Here is a 26,566-nt window from a genome sequence, read left to right as displayed (position 1 = left end):
ACTTTTCATTTTGATCCTCATTTAAGCTAGAATTAGGCGCTATTCCTGGATTGCATGGAAATAAAAAGCTTTTCTCATTTGAATTTTTGGTAAAGATTTTCCTGTTCATAATAAGGAAATACCACTCGATGCCTTTTTTATGCTCTTTACGAATATAATTATCGCTTCTCTCGCAAATGCAAATTCAAACCCTTTCTGAACCCCTAAGAATGATCAACAATTTTTAATTTTTGGGTATAAAAAAGGCTTAAATCATGGATTTCAAACTTACTGTTTGATTTTAACTCCATTTTTGAAAGTTATGTAATCCACAAGCACTGATTTATCACGATTAAGTTGGGTAAAATATTCAAAATAGATTCTACACTTTTCTGTCCGTCATTTTTCTTCACGTCGGCTTTGACACATAGGCAAAACGGCCGCTTTTAAGCGACCGAACAGAACGCGAAGAAAACATTTGATGATTTATTTTGAATTTTTTTTTAACCAACTTAATCTTGACAAATCAATGTTTGTGAATTATACAACTTTTACAAAATGGATTTATAATGAAACAGTAAGTTTGAAAGAAATGTTATAAGCCATTTTTATATCAGAAAAATTTAGAAAGAAATTTGTTTTTCCAAGGATTCTATAAGGACCTAAATTTAACTTGCGGGAAAAGCGCTTATTATATCAAGAAAGAGCATAAAAATGGCATCTATTGGTATGTTCAATTTATTTTTGGTTAATATTACGAACAACGAAATCTTTATCGAATTTTTTCAGAAGGCTTTTTAAACTTTTACTTATGAAAGCCTGTGGTTTACGCTTCACTAGGTTGCAACTATTAGTGCAATAATGATATTGTTGTTACTTATCTTTGAATTATTGCTTTTTTTATTACATTAGTTAAAATCTACAAAATGTTATGATATAATCTGCAATATGTTTGTCAACTTCCTCAGGAATGTTTATTTGTCAATGTTTGTTGTCAATGTTTGTCAACTTCCTCAGGTTTGATCTGATATGTGATGACAAATTCATACCCAGCCATGGGCTAGCTGAACAAAACTCGAATAAGCAAAATAATAAAATTCACCACAGTCGCTTTACTGCCAATTGTTGAGTTAAGAAATGACGAAAAATGTCCTTTTATGGACATTAAAAATCATGGCTAAAAACTTTTCAATGATTTCCACATTTATTGAAGCCGTTACATGATAAAATCCATTCACTTATAACAAAGCATTCACCCGCTATCTACACTTACCTTTGTTACTTGCAGGATTTGACTCCAGTTGAAGAAAATCAGGCTCAAGTTTAGGCTGTACATTACTAGAAGAAACAATATCTTGAGAAGCATCATCATGATTTAGCAATACAGTCGAGCTTACTGATTCAGAGAGCTCGTCCTCACTCTCTGAAAGAAAAACCAATTTCAGCAGGACAGTGGAAAAAACAATAGAATAAAAAACAACAAAAAAAAGAAAATAAAATTTATTAGATTTCTAGTCCAAAATTTGGATAGAGCAACACTGATAAATGTCATTGCAGATGAAGCACATAAACATAAATACAAAATGGTAATGCACCGGCGGATCCAGGGGGGGCCTGGGTCCCTCAATATTTTTCTGGCACCCTCTTTCCCTGTTTTTTTTTCTTCTTTTTTACTCTTTTTTAGAATAAATTTGTCAATTTGGTAAATTATTGGCACTTTTGTCACATTGGACCGTCTCAAGATTTTGCTCATTGGCACACTTGCCAAATCCCGCCCCCAATATTTTTCTCCAGATCCACCCCCGTGGTAATGATGCACTGGGTGTTAAAGTTCAGCTTACTTTTTCCTCTTTAGGCAATAAACCTATCATTTTTTTTGCTAAAAACAAATAATTCAAAATTACATAATTCCTCCCATTTATATTCGGCATGCACTCACAAACCATACACCCAGTTTATACATGTATATTTACCTTTGCTACTTTCAGGATTTGACTCCAGTTGAAGAAAGTCAGGATCAAGTTTAGGCTGTGCATTACTAGAAGTAACTGTCTCCATTGAAGCATCATCATGATTTAACAATGTAGTCGAACTTTCTGTTTCAGAGAGCTCATCCTCAATCTCTGAAAGAAAAGCAATTTTTGATAGGACATTGAATAAAAACTATAGAAGAAACAAAAAATAACCAGAAAAGATAGTATTTATAGAACTTCCAGTCAAATAATGGAAATTCTGGAAAAAAATTGGAAATTGGTTAGAGCAACACTGCTAAACCTTATCATAGATGTAGCATTTAAACAGAAATACTAAATTGTGCAGCGGGAATTAAAGTTTATCTTACTTTTTAGGTACTTGCATTACAAACCCCCAACCGCTCAAGTTGTTCATTCATTGAAGCATTATAAGACCCTTTTTTTATGTTTCTTTCAGTTTAGCGTGAGACGAGACAAAGAGAAGTGTCAGAATAGGCTATTTTAGAATTCGGCTATTTTAGACCGCTATAGGATGCTGAAAAAGAACCTGTACGTGTGTGCAGTCGACTTTTCAAAGGCGTTTGATTCCATTATCCATTCACATGCTATTTTGTCTCTATTGAACCCTTTTCTCTGTCGTCTCTTATGGAATTGGTATGGTAATGCGTCCATACGGGTGCGGCTAGGTAGCCAGCTGAGTAAATCCGTCACTGTTCGGAAAGGTTTGAAACAAGGCTCTGTGCCTTAATTCGTCCTAATTTGGACGAATTAACCAACTAATTGGTTAATTAGTCCACGTTGTCTTTTGTTAGTTTGAATTTTGTTTTTCTTCGCTGTTTATCGTATTTGTTTTTGTTTATTTATAATACTCCGTACTTTGTGTTTTTTATACTTTACGGGTAATAAAGTTCATTCATTCATTCATTCATTCAAGGCTCTGTGCTTAGTCCAGCTCTTTTCAATAATGCCATTAGAACCGTCACTAAAACTTTCCCTCCATTTCTAATTATGTCCCATATTGATGTCAGCCACCTCTGTTACGCAGACAATATCCTTCTATTATCAGATGATCTCCAAGTTCTCCAAAATACAGTTCGCTCTGGTCTTAATGAGATGGGGCTTCAAGTCGCCTCCTCTAAAACTGAGCTTCTCGTCTAAGGTTCGTCTCAACAACCTTCCATTACTATCAATAATGGCCCAGAAACCGTCTCTGAATTATTTAGGTCTCCCGTTTGGATCAAATGTTAAAAATACTAAAGCACTCGTTAACTCTGCGTTGCAAGAAAAGCTTAGAAAACCGTACGGGCTGCTTGCTCGAGTTAAAGGTCAGTTTCACAAAATAACCCTGGGAAGACTTTACAACGCTTCTTTTTCACCGCATGTCTTCTTCTTGGTCCCTTTGTGGAGTTTTTTCACATTATCCGAACAGACGAAAATAAGATCTTTATTCTTCTGTTTTTGTAAATATTTTCTGCCGCTCTCTACTTGCAACCAGTAAATTTCGAGTAGGTATGGCATTTTCGATATTTCCGAAAAGGAAATATCGAAAATTCCTCGGAAATATCGCAAATATCGAAATATCATCAGATATTTCCAATATTTCAGCTTGTGGATAGGTTCCACAAGCACCAAGAAAATATTGTCGATTTTCCACTTAATTGTTTAGCTTAATTGTGTTGCTTAAGTAGCTGAGATATTGTTCGCCTTTTTTTGTGAATCTTTTCTTGTTTACTGTTTCCATTTTTATTTTATTTTTCTGTATTTTTGTACTCCTCTACGTGCATTTTATGTACGTAAAGAGGGTTTAAATAAATTATTATTAATAGACGGAAAATATATAATGTCGGCGATATAAGTGCACATTAGGAGGGGAAAGGGTGTTGGTTAAAGTATTTACACAGTGTGAAGTTAGAAAACAATTCTTACTACCTAATATGCAGAATAATTGTACCTAACACACTTATAATTTTTTTCTTATAATAGCTAATTCAAAATATATAATTGTCGCCTTTATATTCGTCACGTACTAATTATAAACCATTCGCCCCGTTTTTGCACATACCTTTGCTGCAGTCCGGCTTTGACTCCACTCCAAGCAAGTCAGGCTCGAGTTTAGGTTGTACAGTGCTGGAGAAAAGAGTCTCCATAGAAGTATCATCGTGATTCACCAATACAGTCGATCTAACTGCTTCAGACAGCTCATCCTCGGTCTCTGAAAACAAACAAATTTTAATAGGATTTCAAAAAAAAAAACTAAAGAGCAAAAAAGAAGAGATAGCATTTACTGCATTTCCATTCAAAACTTTAAACAGAGAAAAACCGATAAATTTTGGTAAATTATACCTCTCTCTAAGGTGTAAATTACACTTTTTCTTTTTAATTTTGTTAAAAATGGTAATTCAAAATATGAAATTCCTTGTCTTTATGTTCACCTTTTCCTCATTATAAGCCATTTGCCGGGTTTCATCACTTACCTTTATTATTGTCAGGATTTGACTGCAGTTGAAGAGAATCAGGCTCAGGTTTAGGTTGTACAGTGCTGGAAGGCAAAGTCTCCTTAAAAGGATCATCATGATTTGATAATACAGTCAAACTTGCTCCTTCAGGAAGCTCATCCTCAATCTCTGAAAGATCAGGAGAATTCAATAAAATGTCGGTAAAATAACTAAAGAAACAAAAAAAATAACAGGATAAAACAATTGGATTGCCAGTTAAAAAACAAAAAAAAGTGATACATTTTACCGTAGACGACACATTAAAAAAGAAATATAATAGATGTAATGGGAATAAAAGTTTGCTTTATTTTTCTTTTTTAGGCAATAAACTTATAATTTTTCCTTATACGAACAATCCCTTACATTAAAGATACAAACAATGACCAAGACAATTTTTCATTGGATTGGCAATAATCTTTTAGCTATGAATGTAAAAAGTTGTACCTGCTCACTTTTTTTTTCCGGTATATGTAAGAGTTGTCCCACAATAGTGAAGCTTCCAACTTTAAGAGGTCCTATATGTTGCCCACCTGACCAATACGTGCGATTCTTTGGACTTATTCTGGAGGGAATCTAGCAATCAAGCAACATATTCAGATGACAAGATTCAAGGTTTCAAGAGAAATGGAAATCATACCAAAACTCAAGTAAATTTTTTCTTTTCCTATTCTCTGTCTTTTATACTTCTCTCTTTCTTATCTTTAGCAATACATCTTTCCATCTGCGCGGTTGGCTACTTTTCCATCTTTACTTTGGCTCGACCTGAAAGCAGAAAAAGTCCTCCAGTCCAACATACATACTCCTATCCGTCTTTTAAAGATGAAGGATATCTATAAACTTTCGTAGTGCTCAATGCCATTCCAGCTTTTCCACGGTAATTTACCATTATGTTTTTCTAGAATGTTTCAACGTAGGAGTGAAGTCAACCCATATGCAGCTCGAAAATAATAAAATAAAATACTATTGAGAAGGATAATTAATAGAGGCAAGTTTGTCTAACGTTTTTTTTTAAGTTGGCGTTTGTTCTTGATGTTGTTGATGAAATGTGATTTGCTGATGTTGAAAGGTGATGTTGAGATCGTTTGTCTTTGTATGAGAAATGGATTTGTAGACTTCTGGTTTATTTTTGTTTAGGCTTATTTGCGTAAGAATGATAAATATATAGTGTTAAATTTGTTCAGTGTTTTTTTTTTTAAATTTAATTTAGAGTTTTTGATATTTGAAGAATAAAAGAACTTGAACTTGTTTCCAGTCAAAGCAAGCAAGATGTAACCTGTCCATCTTCCCGCTATTAAGTTGACAGATAAAAGGGGGATAGGGAGGAGTGCTGAAGGCTAAACTTTGCGCTTCTATCCCAATACAATTAAATTCTTTTTTGGAGTGGGGGGGTCCTAAGAGGCTTCTCCAAAAGCTCAACTGGAAAAAACTGGCCTTAAAATATAGTTTTAAGCGCTTTGGCAACTCGCTTTACTTTCAGGATCGAAAACCATGTTTGATTGTTATTTATTTAGCCTTACGATCATGAAAAGAAAAATTCACACTTACCCATTTTAACAGCAGGAATTGCGAAAGATGCATTCTGTTCAGCCATTCTGTTCACAAATGTTTTAATATTTCTTAGTAGGCTACTTCATGACGAAGCAAAACCAGAGAGATCCTAAAAATATACAGAATTTCAGTAGGTTTCTTCTCATAGGCTTTCTGTATCTTTGCCTTGGCAGTGTATTCCTAAAAAAAAGAATGTATATTTTTTTCAGATCTCTCATTTATTTCAAGTCCAGAGAAGCCAGTAAAAAGGTGTCTGAGTCTATAAAAACGGTTGTAGTACAACGCTGTTGCAGCCCAACTATATGAGTAGAATACTTGAAGTTTGGATTTAATCTATAATAGAGAAAGTCAGAGAAAACTCAAACTAAGTAAAATAGGAAGCAAATCAAGTCGCAAAAGCCCTTTTTTACACCAACAGCAATAACAAACAATTTTTTTGATTTTTTGTATTAGAAAAATATATATAATAAAGTTTTACTGAACCAAAAACCAATCTGAAAATGAACTGAATAGAAATGTTACATACATAATGCACTAGAAATTTTGTTATTATGGTTATTAGTTCCAGCACAATTTACAATAACTTGGATTTTCAAGTTATTCAAGAACATAAACTAGTTTCAAGTACTGAAACTAAAAAGCTAAAATTTGAACAAATACAAATTTATTTTAATCTCAAACAAGGTTCAGAGTGAAGTAATCCCTGCTAACAGATTCAATAAGCCCATTTTTGCATTATATTGTGAAAGCTATGTTATGTAAGTTGATTAAAATTTCTCTTGAGACTTTCAATATGTTTCCTTTTTTCAATTTCCTTTAATTGTCATGCAATTTAAAAACTAATTCCCTTTAATGCTTAGTTTCAGTGAATCACGCCTTTAACGACAAGAGGCTTGTATATTGCAATCCACCTATGGGGGTTGTACTGACAAGGCTGCATCTAGGATTTTTGGGGGATCTGGCAGGGGGAGATTCTTATCAAAGGGGTTATAGATTTTTTTTTTTTTAACATATCAAATTTTGTTTATATGCATTTGTATTGCTTTTTGCGAGTTGGACAAAATTTTAAGGCAGGGGGTCAAATATCGTAAGTCACCCTACCAGATCTGGTCTTGCGTGTTGGGTAACTATAATAGAAAAAACAAATGCTGAATTTTATATACAGAAAAAATGATCAATAGCAAAGATATACAGGGTCACAAACCATTAGTAAAATCAGCAAACATTGGTTTTCTACTTTTTCATCATATTCTTACAGACCCTTTTTAGTCTGATAGGAAACACAAACTCCATAAAACTACCCAAAAACCTTCTTTTTCAATAGACTAAAACCTCTATCTAAAATCTATTAGGCCAAGATAACTCAAACTAATCAATGAACATAAAAAAGATAAAGATGCATCATATGTCATGGGGCCTTAACCTTTAGGTGACACTGGCTAAAGTCGTCACAATGGGCAGACCATCCACTGAAGAAATGGTAAACAGCAATTACCATATCAGAACATTCCTCCCCGAGTTTCTGCAGTCCTTTTTGGAATGCATTATGCACTGCGTGGATGTCGCAGGTACCAATATTTAAAAGACCTTTTGAATACTGCTTTTTCTTCTCCAAGTCAACAATTGACCAAACTTTTTACTGACAGCTGGACCATAACTTTTCAGCATCAACAGTCTCTCAAGTGGAAGTCCTTCATCTTCAACACACTGGAGGAGCTTCTTGCTCAGATCATCATCAGTAGCATGTTCCAAATAATATGCTCTAAGATGCCAAGTAATAACTAGTTTTTGCTCCTTCAACCAGTAACAGACCCTTCTTTGAAGCTCTTTCACTGCAGCATTGTCTGTGGTCTTGCCATATTCCCGTACATAGTCAGACATCTGGATCTTTTCAACCAAAATTTCCCAAAAATAAGGATAAACTGCCTCTATCAACAAGTACATAGTTGTTTTTTTTTTTTTTGCATTTGATGAGAAGCATTCTGGGACAGTACCCAGAGTAGTATAGTAATTGCCAATTCTTGACCACCAAGTTCACCACATCAATTTACATAATTTTAAGTCCATTTTATATCATTTTAACATCAAATATTAAACATTTTGAACATATTCCATCCTGACATTCAACAAGAAAACAGTTCCTTGGAAATCAAAGTTTGATCTCATTTTTTATTCTTACTGATGAATTTGTGAAACAAGAATTTAATTATATTCCATTTTTCCTATACTACAGACAAAGTATAATAGTTTAATATGATTTAATATTTAGTGGATAGTTCAATGCCAATATCTAAATGATTGTTATTATCTTTCCCTTTTCTTTCTATAGCTTTTAAAATTATCCCTTTATCCAATTTTTTAAATTTCTTTTCAAGATCAGCTACTTTAAAATCAAAACACTTAGGTGCAAATAGATCAACCATTTCACATTTAAAATCAATAATGATAACAATTTTCTATCCATCTTTAGTTTTAACACATTTCTTTGCTTTAATTGGGTATTCCATTTCAATGTCTAAATTAAACAAACTTCCAAATCAAAAATAATTTATATATTAGCATATAATTTACTGAAAATGACTTCCATGGTTGCTTTTCTTTCTGGAAATATAATTAAGTAAATTTTATATGGATTAGCAGGTACTTGATGTAATAAAAGTTTAATTTCTATATCCGCAGTTGATCCACTTTGATAAATTCTAATAAATTTCTAATATACTTACATAATCAATTCTTTCAATACATTTTCCATCAATAATATATTCAAGGTTTCTGAAAAAATTAAATCCATTGTTTGCTAAAGTATTCTCATCATTATTTTGCATATTTGTTCCATCCAATTGTGTTATTTTCACTTTTGCATAAAAGTTTTGCATCAGTTAGAAGAATCCAAGCTTTCTGATCTTTTAAAATGAAATCATAATTAGTTGATGGGATAAATTCACAATGTTTTCTCCAATTTCTGTATATTTATATTTGGTTGTAAAATCATCAATAATAGGCTTTCGAAATGTTTCTCAATAAGGAGTGACAACTTGATTCACTGCCATTTATATACAGAAAAAAATATTAGATAAATTCTAAAAGATTTTCAAACAGTGGAGACAGATCTTCAATTGTCACTGAGGGTGTCAATAAGAGCATCACCAGGGATGCAGTTTAAGTCCCTTTCTGAATAATGTCAGAATATCCAGCTCCCCCTCCTTGGCATAGTTTATTACCATTTTGAATCTAAACATATTACCATTCTGAAGCTAACATGATTTCATCTAATGCCAGATTTGAAGCTAAACAAAAGTGCACTTTGATTGCAATAGCTGATTGTCTAAAAGCAGTCAGGTTGCCTCTACATTCTCTTGGTTAACTTAGTGTTAACTAATGATTTGGGGGTGGAGCAAAGCTAGGATGTGATGCAAACTATGTAAAGGGTATAAAAATTATTTGGATGTTCTGACTAAAGAAAAGTATTCTGAGCTTTACACCTTTACTCAAGCCCAGTTTATGAATTTTCAAAGACTTTCAAATATATTTCTTAAACTTACAAAAAAAAAAAACATAGACACAGCTAAAAATTCTACTAAAATAACAGGAATTATATTCTCAAAAATAAAGCCAAAGAAAAAGTAAATTCAAGTATAATGTTGGTTTGTCTAAATTCTAATAGATATAGACCTGACAAGTAGGCACATTTCTAAAACTTAGAAAACAGAAGACAGTTGACATAATAGCTTAGCAATATCTTCCCAGAGTATATTTTAGGTCATAGACATATCACTGAAAGTTTCATTTACCTAACTCAACTATTTTTCAAGATAGCAAGAATCCCCCTAACTAGAATTTTATCAAAAAGAATTCTTACTTCATGACAAGCAGAATAATTGTATCTAACCCAATTTACATGCAGCTTTGATATACTTTACCCCAAACCCTCTAATCTGCAAACATAGAGCCAAAACTAGATATTTCCCATGTACTCTTCCAATGTATCTCTCTTGTTTCAGCCCAGGAAACCATAAATTGAATCAACTGTGACAAAAAAGAACCAGAAAAACATGTGATAGAAACACAACCAGAATGACAGGTAGTAGAATGCACTGGAAATAGCCCAGGGTAAGACCCCCATTGCTCTGCCAGTGTCTAATTGTGGCCAGATATTCTTATTAAAAGGCATCTTTGCAATGCATAGACAGATGGCTCTTAATCTTGGATATCTTGTGTATAGGGTTTGATAGTTGTGATTAGCTGATGGTTAGGACTTGATCTTTTTGGATTACCTGTATGGCTACAACCTTGGAAAACATCTGGTTTTCAATATTTGAATTTAAAGGAAAATTATCTCTACATCCTACACTATTTAAATACAATCTTTTTGTTTAACCCTAGACGGTTGGCCAAAAAGTAAAATCTTTGGCAATCCGTCATCCTTCATCCTCAAATGTCCCCTTGGTTGCATAAAATCTGCTTCTGTGGTGCAAAGGGTCTAAGATTAAAAATTGAAACAGAAATCAGTGTTCAGGTTGGAAAAGTTGTTTTGCATATTTGCTGATCCAGTAACAACTTTTAAAACTAGCAATCATATCTTTAGAAAAATGTTCTAAGTACTAACTTCCATTTAAAAATATGGTGGTAAAGTCAATAAGTCAATTATGTGAAGTGTGATACATTTACCCAGAATTGCATCCTGAATCCAAACTTAACATGCACTTGCATCAGAAATAAACTTTAGTCCTGCCTCTATATATATATCTATTCAAACTATAGATTTGCACAATAGGGTGGGGTTAAAAAACTTACCTCTATAGTCAGAATTGGATCCTGAATTTAAATTTGAGGTAAAATTCTAGTTAATTGACTTCTTGCTATCTCAGAAAGGGTTTAGGTTAAGAAAATGAAACTTTCAGGGATGGGTTTACAGGCTAAAGTATGTCCTGGGAAGGTATTTTAAAGTACCCTCCTCTATTCCTTCTCCCTCTAGAGGGCCCTGAAATTTGCCTTCATGACAGGTCTTTACCAATTGAAATTTTGACAAAACAAAATTTTACCTTAATTTTCAGTTACTAGTTGCTTTTTCTCTGCCTTTAGTTCTGAAAATGCAATTCCTGTTATTTGAGTAGAATTTTGGGTAAAATTCTGGTTAATTGACTTCTTGCTATCTGGGAAAGGGTTTAAGTCAGGAAAATGAAACTTTCAGGGACGGGTCTACAGGCTAAAGTATTTCCCGGGAAGGTATTTTGAAGTACCTACCTTTACTCCTTCTCCCTCTAGAGGGCCCTGACCATTCATGACCTTTAAAAATATGTGTGTTATAAAAGTAAAACCTTGCAAAATAGATCTTCTGCTTAATTGAAGTAGGGGAGAGGTGCAAGGTTGCCAAAACTTTTTGGGACTAAAGTGTCAAATTCAGCAAAAAAGGGACACTTTTAGTGTCCTCCAAGAAAATTAGCCAATATACTTTAGAAAATGACAAAAAGGCTTTAAATGGTTTTCTCGCAACTCAAGGGCCAGATTTACATTCTTCTTTTTCAAGTAAAAGCAAAGCGGTTCTTCAAATAAGTAAATCCCATGTAAAACCTCAAATCGCCTAATACGCGAAGAAGAAAAAGAATTCAGTACAATTTCTCGGGTTCTCTCGAACCTTTGGTTGTACTAGTTATTCTTCTTCCGAAAACTCAGTAGAGCCCTGTTTTTATTATGGTGTTTTCTGGCACCAGAACTGGCTTTGCCGCTTTTTGGACGACAGTTTTCATTTTTGTTGTTTTTGACAAAAAATTCGAAAGCGCAGTCTTGTTTTAGGAACTGCAGAAGATTCTGAATCATATGTGCTGCGTTTGTGGTGTTACAGGAATGTAAAGAAAAGTTGGAGTACAACTAAGATGAATGACAAAATGTGTTGTTTAGTTTTTAAGTTTTCAGCCAAAATGTCTACTCTGTACGGTGAGAAAACGAAAACGGCGATAAAACCTGTCTTCACTATGAGCCTCCCCAGCCGTCTCGGCCGGAAAACGCCATTATGAAGACAGGGCTTAAAAGCTTAGCGCCAGCAGACCACAGATACGATGTCTGTCGCTGCTGACACGGCTTAATTGCCCTTGCTCCCTCTTTTCCTTCATAGCATATCAGATCTTCTGCAAAACTTTGTCAACAATTTCCCGCAGACTGATATCGAAAAGCGGGTGAAACGCACTTGGCTTGGAACGTGCTTCACATCCTTTTCACCTGGCTTTCGCCAGCGCGTTTGGTAACGCTGCTCTCGCAAAAATACACAACCACATCATTATTTCATCCAAGCATTAATGTATTCATGAGACCAATTAACTAGGAGATCAAACTTGATAAGGAGAGAAATAATGACAAGACAAATATCACTTGTTCTGTATAAAGCTGATTTATTCTTCAAAAAACAAAGAAATGTCATATTATTTGCAAATGGTGACAAGATAAATATCACATGTGCTCAATCAAATGTTGAAATAAAAAATAAAAAGCACAGACAACCAAAGAAAAAGGCTTTTTGGTGTCAAGAATAGCTACGGTTTCTTGAGGAAAATTCGTTTCTCTCTGCCCACTCTCTTTCTTCTGAGAAGAGGTCGATGGCATCTATAAGAGATAATGGAAATGCTTATTTAATCGCAATCCTTTTTCACCAAAAGCAGAATGGTGCACAACAAATGTCTAAGCAAATCCGAAATATTTTGCGTTAGGCTTTTGCCATCTTCGTGGCTCAAGATGGATTGAACCAAAAAACCTAGACAGCATGAAAAGACCTTTATAAGGGAAAGACTGTGCTGGATTTCACATATGCTGCATTCAATGTTATGAAGGCCTATGAAAAGTTAGCAGATACAGAATGAATCGGATTCCAATTCAGAAGCGCCCAGCCACACCCTGGGTTCAGAAAAGGCCAAGTTTTTCAAGAAAGAACAAGAATGTGAGAGTATGAAGGGAAACTTTAATGCAGAATTCCTGTACAAGAAATCTGTTTAAAGCTTCAGTTTTCATTTTTGAAAAAAAAAATCAATTTTAAGTGGTTAACCATTTTGGAGAAAAAAACTTTGGCTGCAATCTGATCATCAGTTATTTGGTTTTCTGATTGGTCAGTCAAATAGGTCAGGTTCAGATTCATTCTCTATTTGCTCATCCTTTTCGTCAGCCTTGCAGTACCACCTCGAAAAATTGTTAAGTGATATTGGCCAAATCTGCCACCGATCCACCAACACAGCACTACGAGTTACCATCTGCTTTACATGGATGAGGGAATCCTCAGTTTTCACTTCCAACCGATTTCGCAACTTAGTTTTAATGTTTGTTAGTTGAGAAAACTGTCTTTCGGCACCAGCACTTGAGTGAGGTAACACGCATAAGTTCAACAAAAAGTTTGATAGTTCAAAGAATTTGGGAGTGCTGTTGGGAATCTGCACATCTAACAAGAGCTTCCAAAAATAAGACGGCGAGGACACTAGCTCTTCACCACCAGACTTCAGGATCATTTCTTCTTTGAAATCTGGCAGGCTCAGCCACTGGTTTTCGAGAGTGTCTCTAACAGACTCTATCTTGCTCTGACTTTTCCCAAGGAGCTCGCTAAATCTGCTGGTCAAAGGACTAATCGTTTCAACAGTTCCATTCACAGCAACTTTCGGGTCTAAGTACTCGAGAGCTTATAACATCTTATCTTTATGATTGACCCACTTTCTCATCTGCTTTGCCAGTTCAATGTAGAATCCCAAACACGTCAGCCTAAACTGTTCAACAGCTTTCCCTGATGCTCCTTCTTCATTTAGATAAGCTTCTGTGTTGGGACCACACAACACATCTTTGTAGTTTTGGGGCTCAAGAGGCAACTCAAAAGCACCACTTCTGTTCAAGATTTCTAGTTTCACAAAGCTCTTGTTGACTTTCAATGTCGATCTGAAGCTTGTTATCAAAGTGTGGATCATTGTGTCCCCAGACTGGAACTGTACGTTCCAGGTATTTACCTTACCAAGCAAAATGGTAGATCACCAGACATTGGCTGTCAATTGACACTCAGTTTATCCCCAAAGGCTGTTTATACAGTACATAGTGATGTTTCCAGTTCACAAAAATTTGTTAAGATAATCCATAATGTTAGATATAAAATTCTGTGCATTGAGGGTAGATTTAAACAATGGTACAAGAGTCAGAAGTTTTCATAACCATTGTCAGAAAGATGAGAAAAACCAATGTTTCATCAGGTCAGCAATAACCACAAAAAAATGCTGTTGATGTGTCAGATTTTACAGCCGAACTAGCAGGCCTTCCTCAGCAAAATTGAAACCTCACTTTTTCACATCTTCATGATAATAGTATAAAGAGGTCAATACAGAGTTCTTCCACATTTGAACTTCTTATGTTTAGGGGTGTCAGAGAATCACAACTGAGACAATAAGTGGTTACACAGCTACTTCAATCTGAAAAGCTGTCCTAACTGAAATAACTGTGTAAACATTATGCTAAAAAAAAGGGTGACCACATCTTGGCTAACTACTAGGTTTATAGGCATAGAATCTACATTACTCATACAATGAACATCTGGCCTATACCCTCATGTAGAGATGCATCAAACTGTGAAATGAGGAATAAACCCAAGTATGTCAAGCTAGCATTGACTTTGCAAAACCTGCTTGTTTACATATCTGTGGTCGACTTTAGATGCTTCATGACTTGTTTTGTGTGCATAATCTTGGAAAGCTTGGTTGGTTAGTGTGGATACGATAAAAAAAATCTCTAAAACGAAAATGAACCTGAAAAACACAAAGCACAAATTAAAAGCAGTTGCAGCTAAGAAAAACCTGAAAACAAATACATATGGTGTTGATTTTGAAAAAATGCCTAAAAGTGTCCTTTTTTCCAAAAAGGTGCCTTTTTTCACCCAATAGTGGCACAGTGTCACCCAGAGTGAAAAAGTGTCAAAAAAGCACTAAAAGTGTCCCTTTGGCAACCCTGGAGAGGTGGGTACAGTGGCGCAGTCTGCTACAGTGGGGCACTTGATCCCACTGCTACCTGTAATTATATTAAATTCTAAAAAAAATACGCACTAGGAGGGCAGTCACATGGTCTATGATCGTCAGCTATTTTCAATTTTTTGGGGCGATTGCAGTTATTGAGGTATGTGATTAAGTGCTTTGAAAAATAAAATCTTGGACAAACGGAAAATATTTTTTGACTTTGCTAAGGTTTGTAGGGTACAAATAGTGTCGAATTCTGGCGAATATTAGTTCATCTGGAAGCTCCAACATTTCTAAACATAGTTTAGCCATCTGTTTGTCTCTCGGTCATTATTTCAAATTTTGGTTCACAAAATGGATAAAAGAGGGCATTTCGGCTACAGTGGCGCATTTTGGTGGAGGGTACAGTGGCGCACCCCGAAATTTTTTAAATTCATGAACTTCACGCGGTAGGTAGCCTATATGATAGTTTTGACTTCTACTACTACTACTACAAACTCGTCGCAGCCTTAAGCCGCCTGAGACCGACACACTGGCGAACACTTCTCCTCCATACCACCCTGTTTAAGGCTTCTGCCCCCAAAAATTTTGGGTAATTTCTTATGATCTCGTCCCAGTCTAACGTGGGACATCCTGCCCCCCCCCCCTTCAGACCACTAAGTAGAACTAATCTAGGAATTCGATCGCCCAGGTTAGGCTGGGGTTCTAGGTTAAGCTCGGTTCAGGTTAGGCTACAAGTTCTAGAAGTTCAGTAACAAAGGCTACATCCCCCAAACATTAAATATTGGTCTTTTGCAGAATGCCTAATGAAGCAGAGCGCACGAAGCTTCCCGTGCACGCGGTACTGGAATAGAAGCTTTCACAACGGGCTGCTGCCAAAAAATGCGAGATCCCAAAGACAACATTCCGTCGATATGTAAATAAGGCTCGCAACGCGTCGGACGATAGAAAGCTGACTTTAAAATTTGAGCCGAATTACCAAGTCCGTCAAGTGTTAACTGATGAACTTGAACAGCAACTTCAGGATTATTTGATAAAGGCATGCAAAATGCACCATGGTTTGACACGGCTCAACGTCCGCCAATTCGCTTTCGAAATTGCAAAGATGAACCAATTGAAGGTGCCATCAACATGGCATGAGAAAAAGATGACAGGGAAAGACTGGTATTAGAGTTACATGAAACGCTTCCCAGACCTGTCTATCCGCAAAGTGGAGGGAACAAGCTTGGCCAGAGCCATGGCATTCAACAGAACAACTGTAAACGAGTTCTATGACAATTTGGAGACTGTTATGAATAAGTTTAAGTTTCAGCCTAGTGATATTTATAACTTAGATGAGACGGGGGCAACAACAGTGCAGAGACCACCAAATGTGATAGCACCCAAGGGGCACAAACAGGTGGGCCAAGTGACTTCTGCTGAGCGAGGCGAACTGACCAAAGTCTGCTGCACCATCAATGCTCAAGGTAATTTCTTGCCACCTTACTTCGTCTTCCCAAGGAAAAGATTTGGCTCGCAGTTGATGAATGGTGCACCACCAGGCAGTGGCGGTAGCGGTTCTGCCAAAGGATGGATGACATCTGACATCTTCCTGCTTGTCCTCGAACACGTTGTGAAACATGCCCGCTGTACAAAAGAGAGACCCATATTGCTGATAGAAGACAACCACTCTTCTCATGTGTCGATCCAGGCCATTCAGTACTGCAAAGATAACGGGATAGTGGTTCTGACTTTGCCACCCCACACCAGCGGAAAGCTACAGCCACTGGACAGAACAGTCTACAATTCATTCAAAAACTACTACAACATCGCCTGCAATGACTGGATGGTCAGCAACCCCGGACAGACGATTGGCATCTCCATCATCGCTCAACTTGTTGGAAAGGCCTTCCAACTCTCCTTCACACAGAAAAACATAGTCAGTGGCTTTGCTGCTACTGGGATTTTCCCCTTCAACCGCCTACTTTTCACAGACGACGATTTTCTCGCATCAGCTGTGACCGACAGACCAGACCCTAATCCCAACGCAGCTCCAGAGGCCGAAGAAGTCAAGCAAGAATTGAATAGTAATAACGAAGCGGGTCCAAGCTCTGCCTCCCCAAGTGCTGCCTCCCCTACCGCCGTTACACCCGAAGCTGTAAGGCCCTACCCAAGAGCGCCCCCCAGGAAGCTGCCAGAAGGAGCTCGGAAGAGGAAGAAAACCATCATTTCCACGGATACCCCAGTGAAAGATGCTTTAGAGAAAGAATTCATGGAAAGGGAGGCAAAGAAAAAGGCCAAGACTTCTAAGATTAACCCCAAGACAAAGAAAGCCGTTGTCCGAAAGCCAGTGCCAAAAAAACAGGATGTCCAACCTAAGAAAAAGGGCAGTGCTGTTGGATACTTTGCTAAATTTGACCGCAATTTCAAGAGAAACAGTCATGTAAAGACCCTGTTTTCTGATTCTTCGTCTGATGATGACTTTGGTGACTCTGCCACAAAAGGCAATAGTAGCTGTGATAGTGATGAAAGCCTCCACTGTGGCCTTGAAGACCAAAACGATTTTTTGTGTGACGATGAAGTCCGTGTTGGAGATTATGTTCTTGTTTGCGACGGGGAGATCAAAAAGAACAAAATTTACTCCGTGGGCGAAGTCCTCTCTGAGTCCAGCTTTGACATTGAGCTCATGTATATTAAGAGAATGGTTCCTTTCTACAAGTTCATCAGGACCAGTGAAAATTGCACTTTCAGCAAGTCGATTTCATAAATAAACTACCTGCTCCGAATATTTCTGGTGGCACAGAAAGACAGGCAGAGCAACTGGTCTTCCCCATTGACCTGACTGCTTACAATATTAACTAGTGTGCCTTCTTCTTTTATTTTCAGTTCATTATTTTTTATTTCCTTACTCATTATACGAAGTATTCATCTTTTAGGTATTTTCAGTTCATTATTTTGTACTTCCTTACTCATTAAACGAAGTATTCATCTTAGCAGTTTGATTGCGCCACTGTTCCAGATGGGTGCGCCACTGTTCCAGATGGGGTGCGCCATAGTTCCCGCCTAGTCGGTAACAATTGCGCAAAAAGTGGCTGTCAGAAAACATGACTCCATCAAAAACTGGTTCAAAGAAGAAGTGTGAAATAAATCACCAGTGTAGAATAATAAACTGCCTGCAAAACAGTTTAAAAATCGTCCAAAAATGTTAATATTTGCCAAAGTTACGATGCTTTGACCTGAAAGTGCGCCACTGTACCCACCTCTCCCCTACAACAAAATTGTTTTCAGCTTCATAACTTTGCTCAATCCCATTTTATAAGGTTTCAAAGATATCCAAATACATTTCCTAAATTTTGAAAAAAACATTGCTATGGCTCAAAATTCTACTCAAATAACAAGAATTGCATTTTGAAAACTAAAGGCAGACAAAAAGCAACTAGTAACTGAAAATTAAGGTAAAATTTTGTTTTGTCAAACTTTAAATAGGTAGATTACCTGTCATGTAGGCAAATTTCAGGGCCCTCTAGAGGGAGAAGGAGTGAAGGTAGTACTTTGAAATACCTTCCTGGGACATACTTTAGCCTGTAGACCCATTCCTGAAAGTTTCCTTTTCCTAACCTAAACCCTTTCCAAGATAGCAAGAAGTCAATTAACTAGAATTTTATCACAAATAAATGTTGATTTTAGATTGAGGATGCACTTCTGATTGTAGATGTAAGTTTTTGTCTTGGCTATCTGAATAGCCTAATCTAGGCTATTAATACAAATGTTTATCAAATACGAATATTAAGGGTAATTGCAGTCTTGCTAAGATTTCAAGATATTCAATTGCAAAATAATCCCCTTTATAGGTTGTACAATAGATATTTTCCAGTGATTTAGTTGTTAGTGGATTAGCTGACCAACTATTGGGTATGATAACTTACCCTATAGGTTATATTTCCAGATTAGGGGGGGGGGTAAAGTATAAAGAAGCTGCATTCAAAATGTGTTAGCTACAGTTCCTATACATATTATGAAGTAAGAATTGTTTTCTTAACATGTTTCCGTCAAGGCTATATAGCCTCTAATCTAGGCCTTCTAAATTTTGACAATAACAAAGCTCTTGTGGCTCCCATCACGACATCAAAAGTCCCATTATTTATAGTTCAAAATACCTTCTCAGACCTCGGTCTAGAGTTAGAAGCCATTAAATTTGGCTTCACAAGTTAATTGAATTGTTAGATATATATAAATCAATTAAGTATTGGATATGGAAGCGGTGTTGTCGCCCCACTCCAACTGTGACCAACTATGACCACTCCAACTCCAACTGTGTTCAGCGAAAACAGCTAAAATCAGCTCATTCTGACAGTTAGATTCACTCAACTCAATACAGGAAACTAAAACAAGAAATTACACACAATAAAAAATCTGTTCTGGTCCATGATACGCATGCAGACTTTCATCGTCCTAGCTTATCTGGAAGTGCCCGAACTAGCAAAACTGGGATCGAAAGACCAACCAACCGACGGGCAGAAATTGCGATCGCTATATGGCACATTCAGCCATATATAGCTGTTCAGCAAAAACAGCTAAAATCTAGGATTCTGGGAATTAGATTCACATTCGAATCAATACAGGAAACTAAAACAAGAAATTACACACAATAAATAATCTGGTTTGGTCCATGATACGCATGCGAACTTTTATCATCCTGGGTTATCTGGAAGTGCCCGAACTAGTAACACTGGGATCGAAAGACCAGCCGACCGACGGGCAGAAATTGCCTGTCGACAGATATATGGCACATTCAGCCATATATAGCTGTTCAGCAAAAACAGCTAAAATCAGCTCATTCTGGAAGTTAGATTCACTCGAATCAAAACAGGAAACTAAAACAAGAAATTAACACACCACAGTCCTTGAAAGAAACTCAAAAAGGTGAAATTAAACGCATTTAACGTCGCACAGGATGTTTCAACATGCAAATCAAAATGCCAATTGTCAAATCCCTTAAATTCAAATCAAGCGGAAACAATGAAAGTTAAGCCCTCTTACCTTCATTCAGAAGATTCTGAAAACGTATTTTCACCAAAGACCACAAAAATCATCAAATCAACGGAAATAAAACAGAACTATCGTAAGAGGAAACTCACCAGAAACACATCCTCCTAAACAGCTAAGTCAACCAAGAACAAGACCACGGGTGTATTAGCACACAAAAATCAGTATATGGATCGATACGAATACAAAATAACTTCAAACATTTTTAAACAGGCAAATAAATACAATGGAAGTAATAAACAGGACAACCCTCCTTTATATCTCAAGAACACACAAACTTAGGGAACTTACCAAGAGATAAAAAAGAAACAAAATATATAAGAAACTTAACCTAATCGACCAGATACAGGAAATCCAATGCATACAATGCTAGAAAACAAACATATTCGAGTGAAAACGTATATTAAATATCACAGAATAAATATCATAATATGTAGTAAACATTATTAAAACATTTCTAAATATCAGCCTTAAATTGACTCTAAAAATCACTGGTGTATCATATTTGCAGAGCAGCTCCTAGGGCTATACATTTACATGGGGGCTATATCATTTACACTTGGACCCTTTCCCCATACATTTTGCAACTACGATTCTACTATCAACACCCTCACAGCATAAACAACACATTGAAGATTCTTTAATAAATATAACATAGCTATCATACCTGAAGGTCATAGTGTTGTCACACCTAATAAATTGAAGCCAAAGGTTTCGACATTTTGTCGAAAGAGGGAAGACTACAATAGCTTGGTCATGTCCTGAGAAGACCAAATAACTTGATTCTCAGGCAAGTATACATGTCACATACATCAACCAAGTATATAAGTATATTGATTAAAAAACGACAGTTAAAATTCACAATTTACCGAATAACAAGAAATAACTTGAAGGACATAATGCAACCATATCACCAACAATTTTGTTTCAAAAATGAACAGGTCAAAACAGATTCTGTTCTTCGGAACATCTTAAAAAATACCTAATATTTGAATAAAACATTACCAGACACAAAGACTTTTCTTAAAATCGGATTTTAATATTCTACGAGAAAGCATTTGAGAAAGCAAAAACGAATAAATAGTATTGCCGCCTATGAAATACGAGGAAAATGTCGATAGAGTTAATTCCGGTTCTTTAGAGACTATCACTAGAACTTTTTTTTCTTTTATAGATGGTAACAAACAATTAAGATTCAGATTTAAAATGAGACCACAACAAATGTTTAAAACAAACTTCAAAACCATCAAATATTATAAGCATGTTGTTTTAAAGGTATAATGACGACATAATATTGTTTTTAGGCTCTATTTTCTATTTTACTTTGAGACTTGTATTCAATTTCATATTAATACAATAGCTTTTCAAACTAACACAAAAAGATCAGTAAAAGATATATAGGCAATAGGATGAACAAATCAAAATAGCATCTCATTTCTAAACTTCAATTTGGATTGATAAAACATACTGGGCAGGATTTTTAGCTTTCAGAAATAAGATGAAAAATACCAAGAAAAAAAAAGTAATATAAAACTCGTTCAGATAATTCAAATACCATTAAATGAATAGAAGATAAATTTAACCTTTTTTTTTCAGATGGAAATTATACGCTTCAACCGTTTTCCTTTTTAAAAGAATCTTTTAGATCCACTTTTTCAATTGTAGATCGTCCCCATCAAATAGTAGATCTAACTGTTGCCTCTAGAAGCCCCAAGCCTTCTTTAAAAAGCCTATTAGAATCTAAAAAATTAAATTTCTAGCTGGAAAATCGAAGGAACTTTTTTCCATTTTGGTTCGCGTTAATTGTGATCATGCACTTCATAGACATAATATGCACTATAATTGCACTATATGCACTTCAGGGACCTAATAGTCACGATTTTTTTTTGGGAAGTAATTTTTATTTTCACGTCATAAATTTTTGATTGTAAAATTAGAAAATATGACATATAGTCAAAACGGAAGGAAAAGGAAAAAGACTTGCTACAAGCTACAGAACTGCAAAATATTAGGAGAACACTAGTAATTTTGAACTACTGATAAAAACTGCTTAAGAAATTATATTGGGCAACAATTGCTTAAAAAAAACTATATTACCTATTTTACTCTTTAATCTGTGTTGTTGTTACTGTTGGTTAGGTGGGAAGACATTTAAATGTTATCTAATTAAAAATAGCATTCAACTTTGCATTCTACCATCTCAACTTTATTTTCCCTACTGTAAATTTTTCTAGAATAAACTCAAATTCCGATTTACTATTGGTTCATTTGACATCTACCTTTCCAACACTAGTTTTCCTATTGTGAATTGTTCTAAAGTTACATTCGAATTTCGCTTTAAAAAGGGATATAATTTAATATCGTATTCTGAGATTTCGACTACATTTTTGTTATTGCGTATTGTTCTGGGCTTGTATTGAAATTCCAGTTTAAAGAAGGACGTTATATTATTATTTGCTTTCTAACAACGTCTCTCCATCGTGGGTCTTTCTATGGTAATACAACCTAGACTTTTGATTAAACCTCTTGTTGCATATTTTACACTGGAAACTTTTATCATTTGTATGAACCTTTTGGTGTTTATGTAATTCTGAATTTTCAAAAAATCTTTTCTTACATATATCACAGCTATAGGATTTTTCACCATCGTGGAGCCTTTTTTTATGCCTTTTCAGATGTACCTTTAAAGTGTGCGTTGATCCACAAATTTCACATTGGTAGGGTTTTTTACTCCTATGGATCTCCAAGTGGGTTTTCAAATATACCTCTCGAGCAAATCTTTTGCTACATGTTTCACATTTGAATGGTTTCTCATTATTATGCAATTTAAAGTGTGTATTCATATTACCCTTTCTAGCAAATTCTTTACTACATATTGTGCATGCGTAAGGCTTTTTCCCATCGTGGACACGTTGGTGTCGGCTAAGTGTTGAATGCTGTGTAAACGTTTTAGAGCATATTTGACATTCATATGGTTTTTCACCTGTATGAGTCATTTGATGTTTATTCAAATATATTTTTTTAGCAAAACTCTTGTCACACACTTCACATTTGTAATTTTTATTTCCATGTTGAATTGCTGCATGTTTACACAAACTTGACGCAATAGCACAGTTTCTGTTGCAAATTCTGCAACTTTTTAATTTTTCATCAACTCCATCAAGCAGTCCATCATCTCTATTTGAACATTGTTTCTGCTCATCTACCTCAGTCATTTCGTTATTAAACTTGGTTGACTCCGGTTGGAGAAAGTCAAGCTCGTTCTTAAATTGTAGAGACACGGAAGAAAGATCCTCTGTGCGGCTATTATCGTGATTCAATAACAAAATTGAGCTTCCTGTCTGGAAGATCTCATCCTCAGTTTCTGAAAGGAAGAGCAATTTCAACAGAGCTTTGGGTAAAGTTAGGTAAAACGATAGAAAGTAATTATGATAAGCAGCCTAATTGACCTCTTTCATTATGTTTTAAAATCAAATTAGTGATTTTATGTCCAGTTTCTCCTCATATCTGACTTCATCCTCAATATTTGACTAGAAAAATAAAAATCAGCAGAATTTTGAATAAAATTGACGAAAAAATAATAACAAATCATATTAGGATCCTGATATACCTGTTCATGAGAAACTAAAGCTAGAGAAGTACTTAGACTATGAAGCAAAAACTATTATAGATAGAGCAATAGCAGTGCCTAAGTAAAGAGCGATATATTTTTTTTTTTTGTTTCACAAAGGCACTTCGTATAGAACTAGTTGTCTTAGAAACTCCAGAAGGAAATTATTCGATTGAAAATTGAACGTTCTAATACTCTTTTTAAGAATAAGAAGTGACTGGAGGGCAACCAACCCCCCTCCTACACCCTTCAATTCCCCAAGCACATCCAATCAAAATTTTGAGATAGCAATTTTGTTCAAAATAGTTGGAAGGTCCCGTAATTATGTCTCTGAGGACCACTACTAACACTACAACCACTACTAATACTACTACTACCACTGCAACTACTGCTTCTGAAGCAAGTAGCAACCAACGCCGAGGATACCAAAGTGAAAATTCAAGGTAAAGCCGAGGGAAAAGTCGAATTAAATCAAAACATACTACGTGCAAACAGATTGCAAAAGGTCATATCAGCAATATATTGAACTTCCAGGACATCCTGAGAGGGATATTCAACTGACGAAAAAGTAACATATGCATGCTACTACTACTGTTACTGCTACTACTACTAATACAACACTACAATTGCTCCTATTACTATCAGTACTATTAAGGCTAAAGTTATGAAAATGAAAATTGGAAAGAACATTAAGGGAAGTTTGAACTAACCAAAACACACCATGTGTATGCCGATTGTCAAATGGCCGTATCTTAGCCATATATTAGGGTATTAAGTTGAATATTTCAAGGAATCCTCAAAGGAGAAGATCAATCGCCCCAAAGGTGATATGCGAACACTGTTATTAATACTACTACTAATGCTACTACAACTAATCCAGCACCTATTTTACCGCAACTGCTACTAAGGATAATAGTATTAAGAGAAAAAGTTCAGTGAAATTGACCTAAATTAAATCAAACTGATCATACAGCTTATTGAAAGTACACATCGGCAATATTATAGAAATAGCTAATTCTATTAAGACGAAACTTCCCGAGCTTGACGAGAGAGATGCTGAACTGACCAAAAGAAAATGTTGTAATACCACAGCTGCTACAAGTATTAGTGTTATTACTGTCAATACTACTACTAGTTCTACACATAGTGCTCCTACTACTGCTGTGACTACTATTACAACAGTGGTTAAGAATATGAAGTGAAATCTTCAGGGAACATTGAGGAGGGAAGTTGAACAGAATCACTACACGAAGTCTCCACGCAGGTTGTCAAATGTGCGTATAAGCAATATCTTAGGAACGGCTTGGTGTGTGAAGTTAAAACTTGATGTGGCTTGATGTGGGGGATGTTGAACTAATCAAAGGGCAATAATTGAATCTTGCTACGACTACTACTATTACGACTAAAGCTAAGCCTACTACTACTAATTCTACTGTTACTTCTACTAATACGACTCCTTATTACTACTTGCACTACTAATACTGCTCCTAAATCTGCGGGTACTAAGGCGAAAATTATGGGGAATGTTGAAAGAGTGTTGAACTAAATGAAAACACACTAAGCGCATACTGGTTGTCAAGAGGACGTAAAAGCAATGGCTCAAGGATGGCTCATGGAACTAAGTTGAAATTTTCACCGTGTGTTGAGGGAGATGTTGAAAAAAAGATGCAATGCACATACTGCTACTAATGCTACTACAATTATTGCTACTACTGAAGCTGGGGCTATTATGGTGAAGTTTTTGAGCAATGTTTAGATGGATGTTGAACTAAATTAATCCTAACAAAAAGTATGTAGATTGTAAAAAATATTTGACAACAATATCTCAGGAACGGCTTACATTATTGGAACACTTGCACATAGGCTCTGGGGGACTTGTTGACCTCGAGGTTGTTGTTATTTGAACTTATTTTAACAAAATGGCTATCTAAAAATTAGATCGGATAGATTTTGGTAAAAGAAGGGGGGTGCTAGTCACCCTCTGGTCTCTTTTGACTTTAAAAGAACACTAGAACTTTCGATTTCCAATCGAATGAGCCTCCTCCAAAATTTATACGAGCACTTGTTCCACAAAAACCTTATATGCCCTGGGGCACAATTTATAAGACTTTTCCCCGGGTGGAGTGTTGCGTAAACCACGGAGTTTTTGTTATATGCTTCTAGGTGTATTCTAAAAATGCGTATTTGGGGAAAAAAGGGCTGGTGGAGAGGGGGGGGGGAAGTTGCCATCCGATCACTTTTGATTTTAAAAAAGACCTAGAACTTTCAATTTCGAATCATTTGAGTTCCCTTCAAAGTTTCTATGACTACCTCTTCCATTAAAACCTCAAATGCGCTGGGGTTGTAAGTTACAACCCTTCTCTCGGGCTCGGGGGGGGGGGGTATATTGAACCCGAAGTTTTTGTTATTTGATCTTTGGACAATATAAAACAAAACACCTATCTCAAATTGTTGATCGAATGCATATGGAAACAAGAGGGTATATATGTGTGGAGGGGGGAGGGTAGTTGCCCTCTGGTCAGATTTGACTCTTAAAAAGGGAACTACAACTTTCAGTTTCTAATAAATGAGCCCTCTCTGAAGTTTATGCAACCACCCCTTGCACAAAAGCCTTCTATGCCTCAAGGGCATAACTTACAATATTTGCCCCAGGCTCTGGGGGTTTGTGTTGACCCCAGAGTTTTTTTTTCTTCATTTGTGAACTATTTTGAAAAAAAAAAGGTTATCCCAAAATTTTAATCAGATACATTTGGGAAAATAAGGGTCTTGGAGGGGGGGGCTTGTTGCCTTCCAATCACTTTGACTCTAAAAAAGTGCACCAGAATTTCCTATTTTCGATCGAATGAGCCTACTCTGAAGTTTATACGATCATCCCTTCCATAAAACCATCTATGCACCCTGGGCATAACTTATAGCAATTACTCCCGGGCCCTGGAGGGTTTTTATTGACTCCTAATTTTTTTTTTATCTGAT

At 35.9% G+C, this 26,566-nt stretch overlaps 3 protein-coding genes across 11 annotated transcripts in view; 1 reads left to right on the top strand and 2 right to left on the bottom strand.

Moving 5' to 3' along the window:
• The window catches only part of LOC136029950 (zinc finger protein 271-like), an 80,312-nt gene extending 61,126 nt beyond the window's left edge, over positions 1 to 19,186 (bottom strand). For 2 of the 7 annotated variants that reach the window (XM_065708496.1, XM_065708499.1), the window contains exons 1-6: positions 11,240 to 11,482; positions 5,993 to 6,104; positions 4,427 to 4,576; positions 4,015 to 4,164; positions 1,953 to 2,102; positions 1,253 to 1,402 (exon numbers count right to left, since the gene is read on the bottom strand). In XM_065708496.1, the coding sequence (XP_065564568.1) occupies positions 1,253 to 1,402; positions 1,953 to 2,102; positions 4,015 to 4,164; positions 4,427 to 4,576; positions 5,993 to 6,038 (646 nt within the window). In that variant the 5' untranslated portion in view covers positions 6,039 to 6,104; positions 11,240 to 11,482. Of the gene's footprint in view, positions 1 to 1,252; positions 1,403 to 1,952; positions 2,103 to 4,014; positions 4,165 to 4,426; positions 4,577 to 5,992; positions 6,105 to 11,239; positions 11,496 to 19,094 lie in introns of those variants that run through there. The other 5 variants (XM_065708494.1, XM_065708498.1, XM_065708493.1 and 2 more) reach the window with 5 other exon arrangements.
• LOC136030604 (uncharacterized) lies at positions 16,136 to 17,704 on the top strand. Its single transcript, XM_065709673.1, has one exon. The coding sequence runs from the start codon at positions 16,136 to 16,138 to the stop codon at positions 17,702 to 17,704; it is 1,569 nt and encodes a 522-aa protein (XP_065565745.1).
• Positions 19,187 to 20,112: 926 nt separating the features above from the next.
• The window catches only part of LOC136029951 (zinc finger protein 271-like), a 59,268-nt gene continuing 52,814 nt past the window's right edge, over positions 20,113 to 26,566 (bottom strand). For all 3 annotated transcript variants that reach the window (XM_065708501.1, XM_065708502.1, XM_065708500.1), the window contains one exon: positions 20,113 to 23,347. In XM_065708501.1, the coding sequence (XP_065564573.1) occupies positions 22,434 to 23,347 (914 nt within the window). In that variant the 3' untranslated portion in view covers positions 20,113 to 22,433. The remainder of the gene's footprint in view (positions 23,348 to 26,566) is intronic.

Source organism: Artemia franciscana, chromosome 8 (assembly GCF_032884065.1).
Source record: "Artemia franciscana chromosome 8, ASM3288406v1, whole genome shotgun sequence".
NCBI lineage: Eukaryota > Metazoa > Arthropoda > Branchiopoda > Anostraca > Artemiidae > Artemia > Artemia franciscana.
This window is presented reverse-complemented; position numbering and strand designations above follow the sequence as displayed.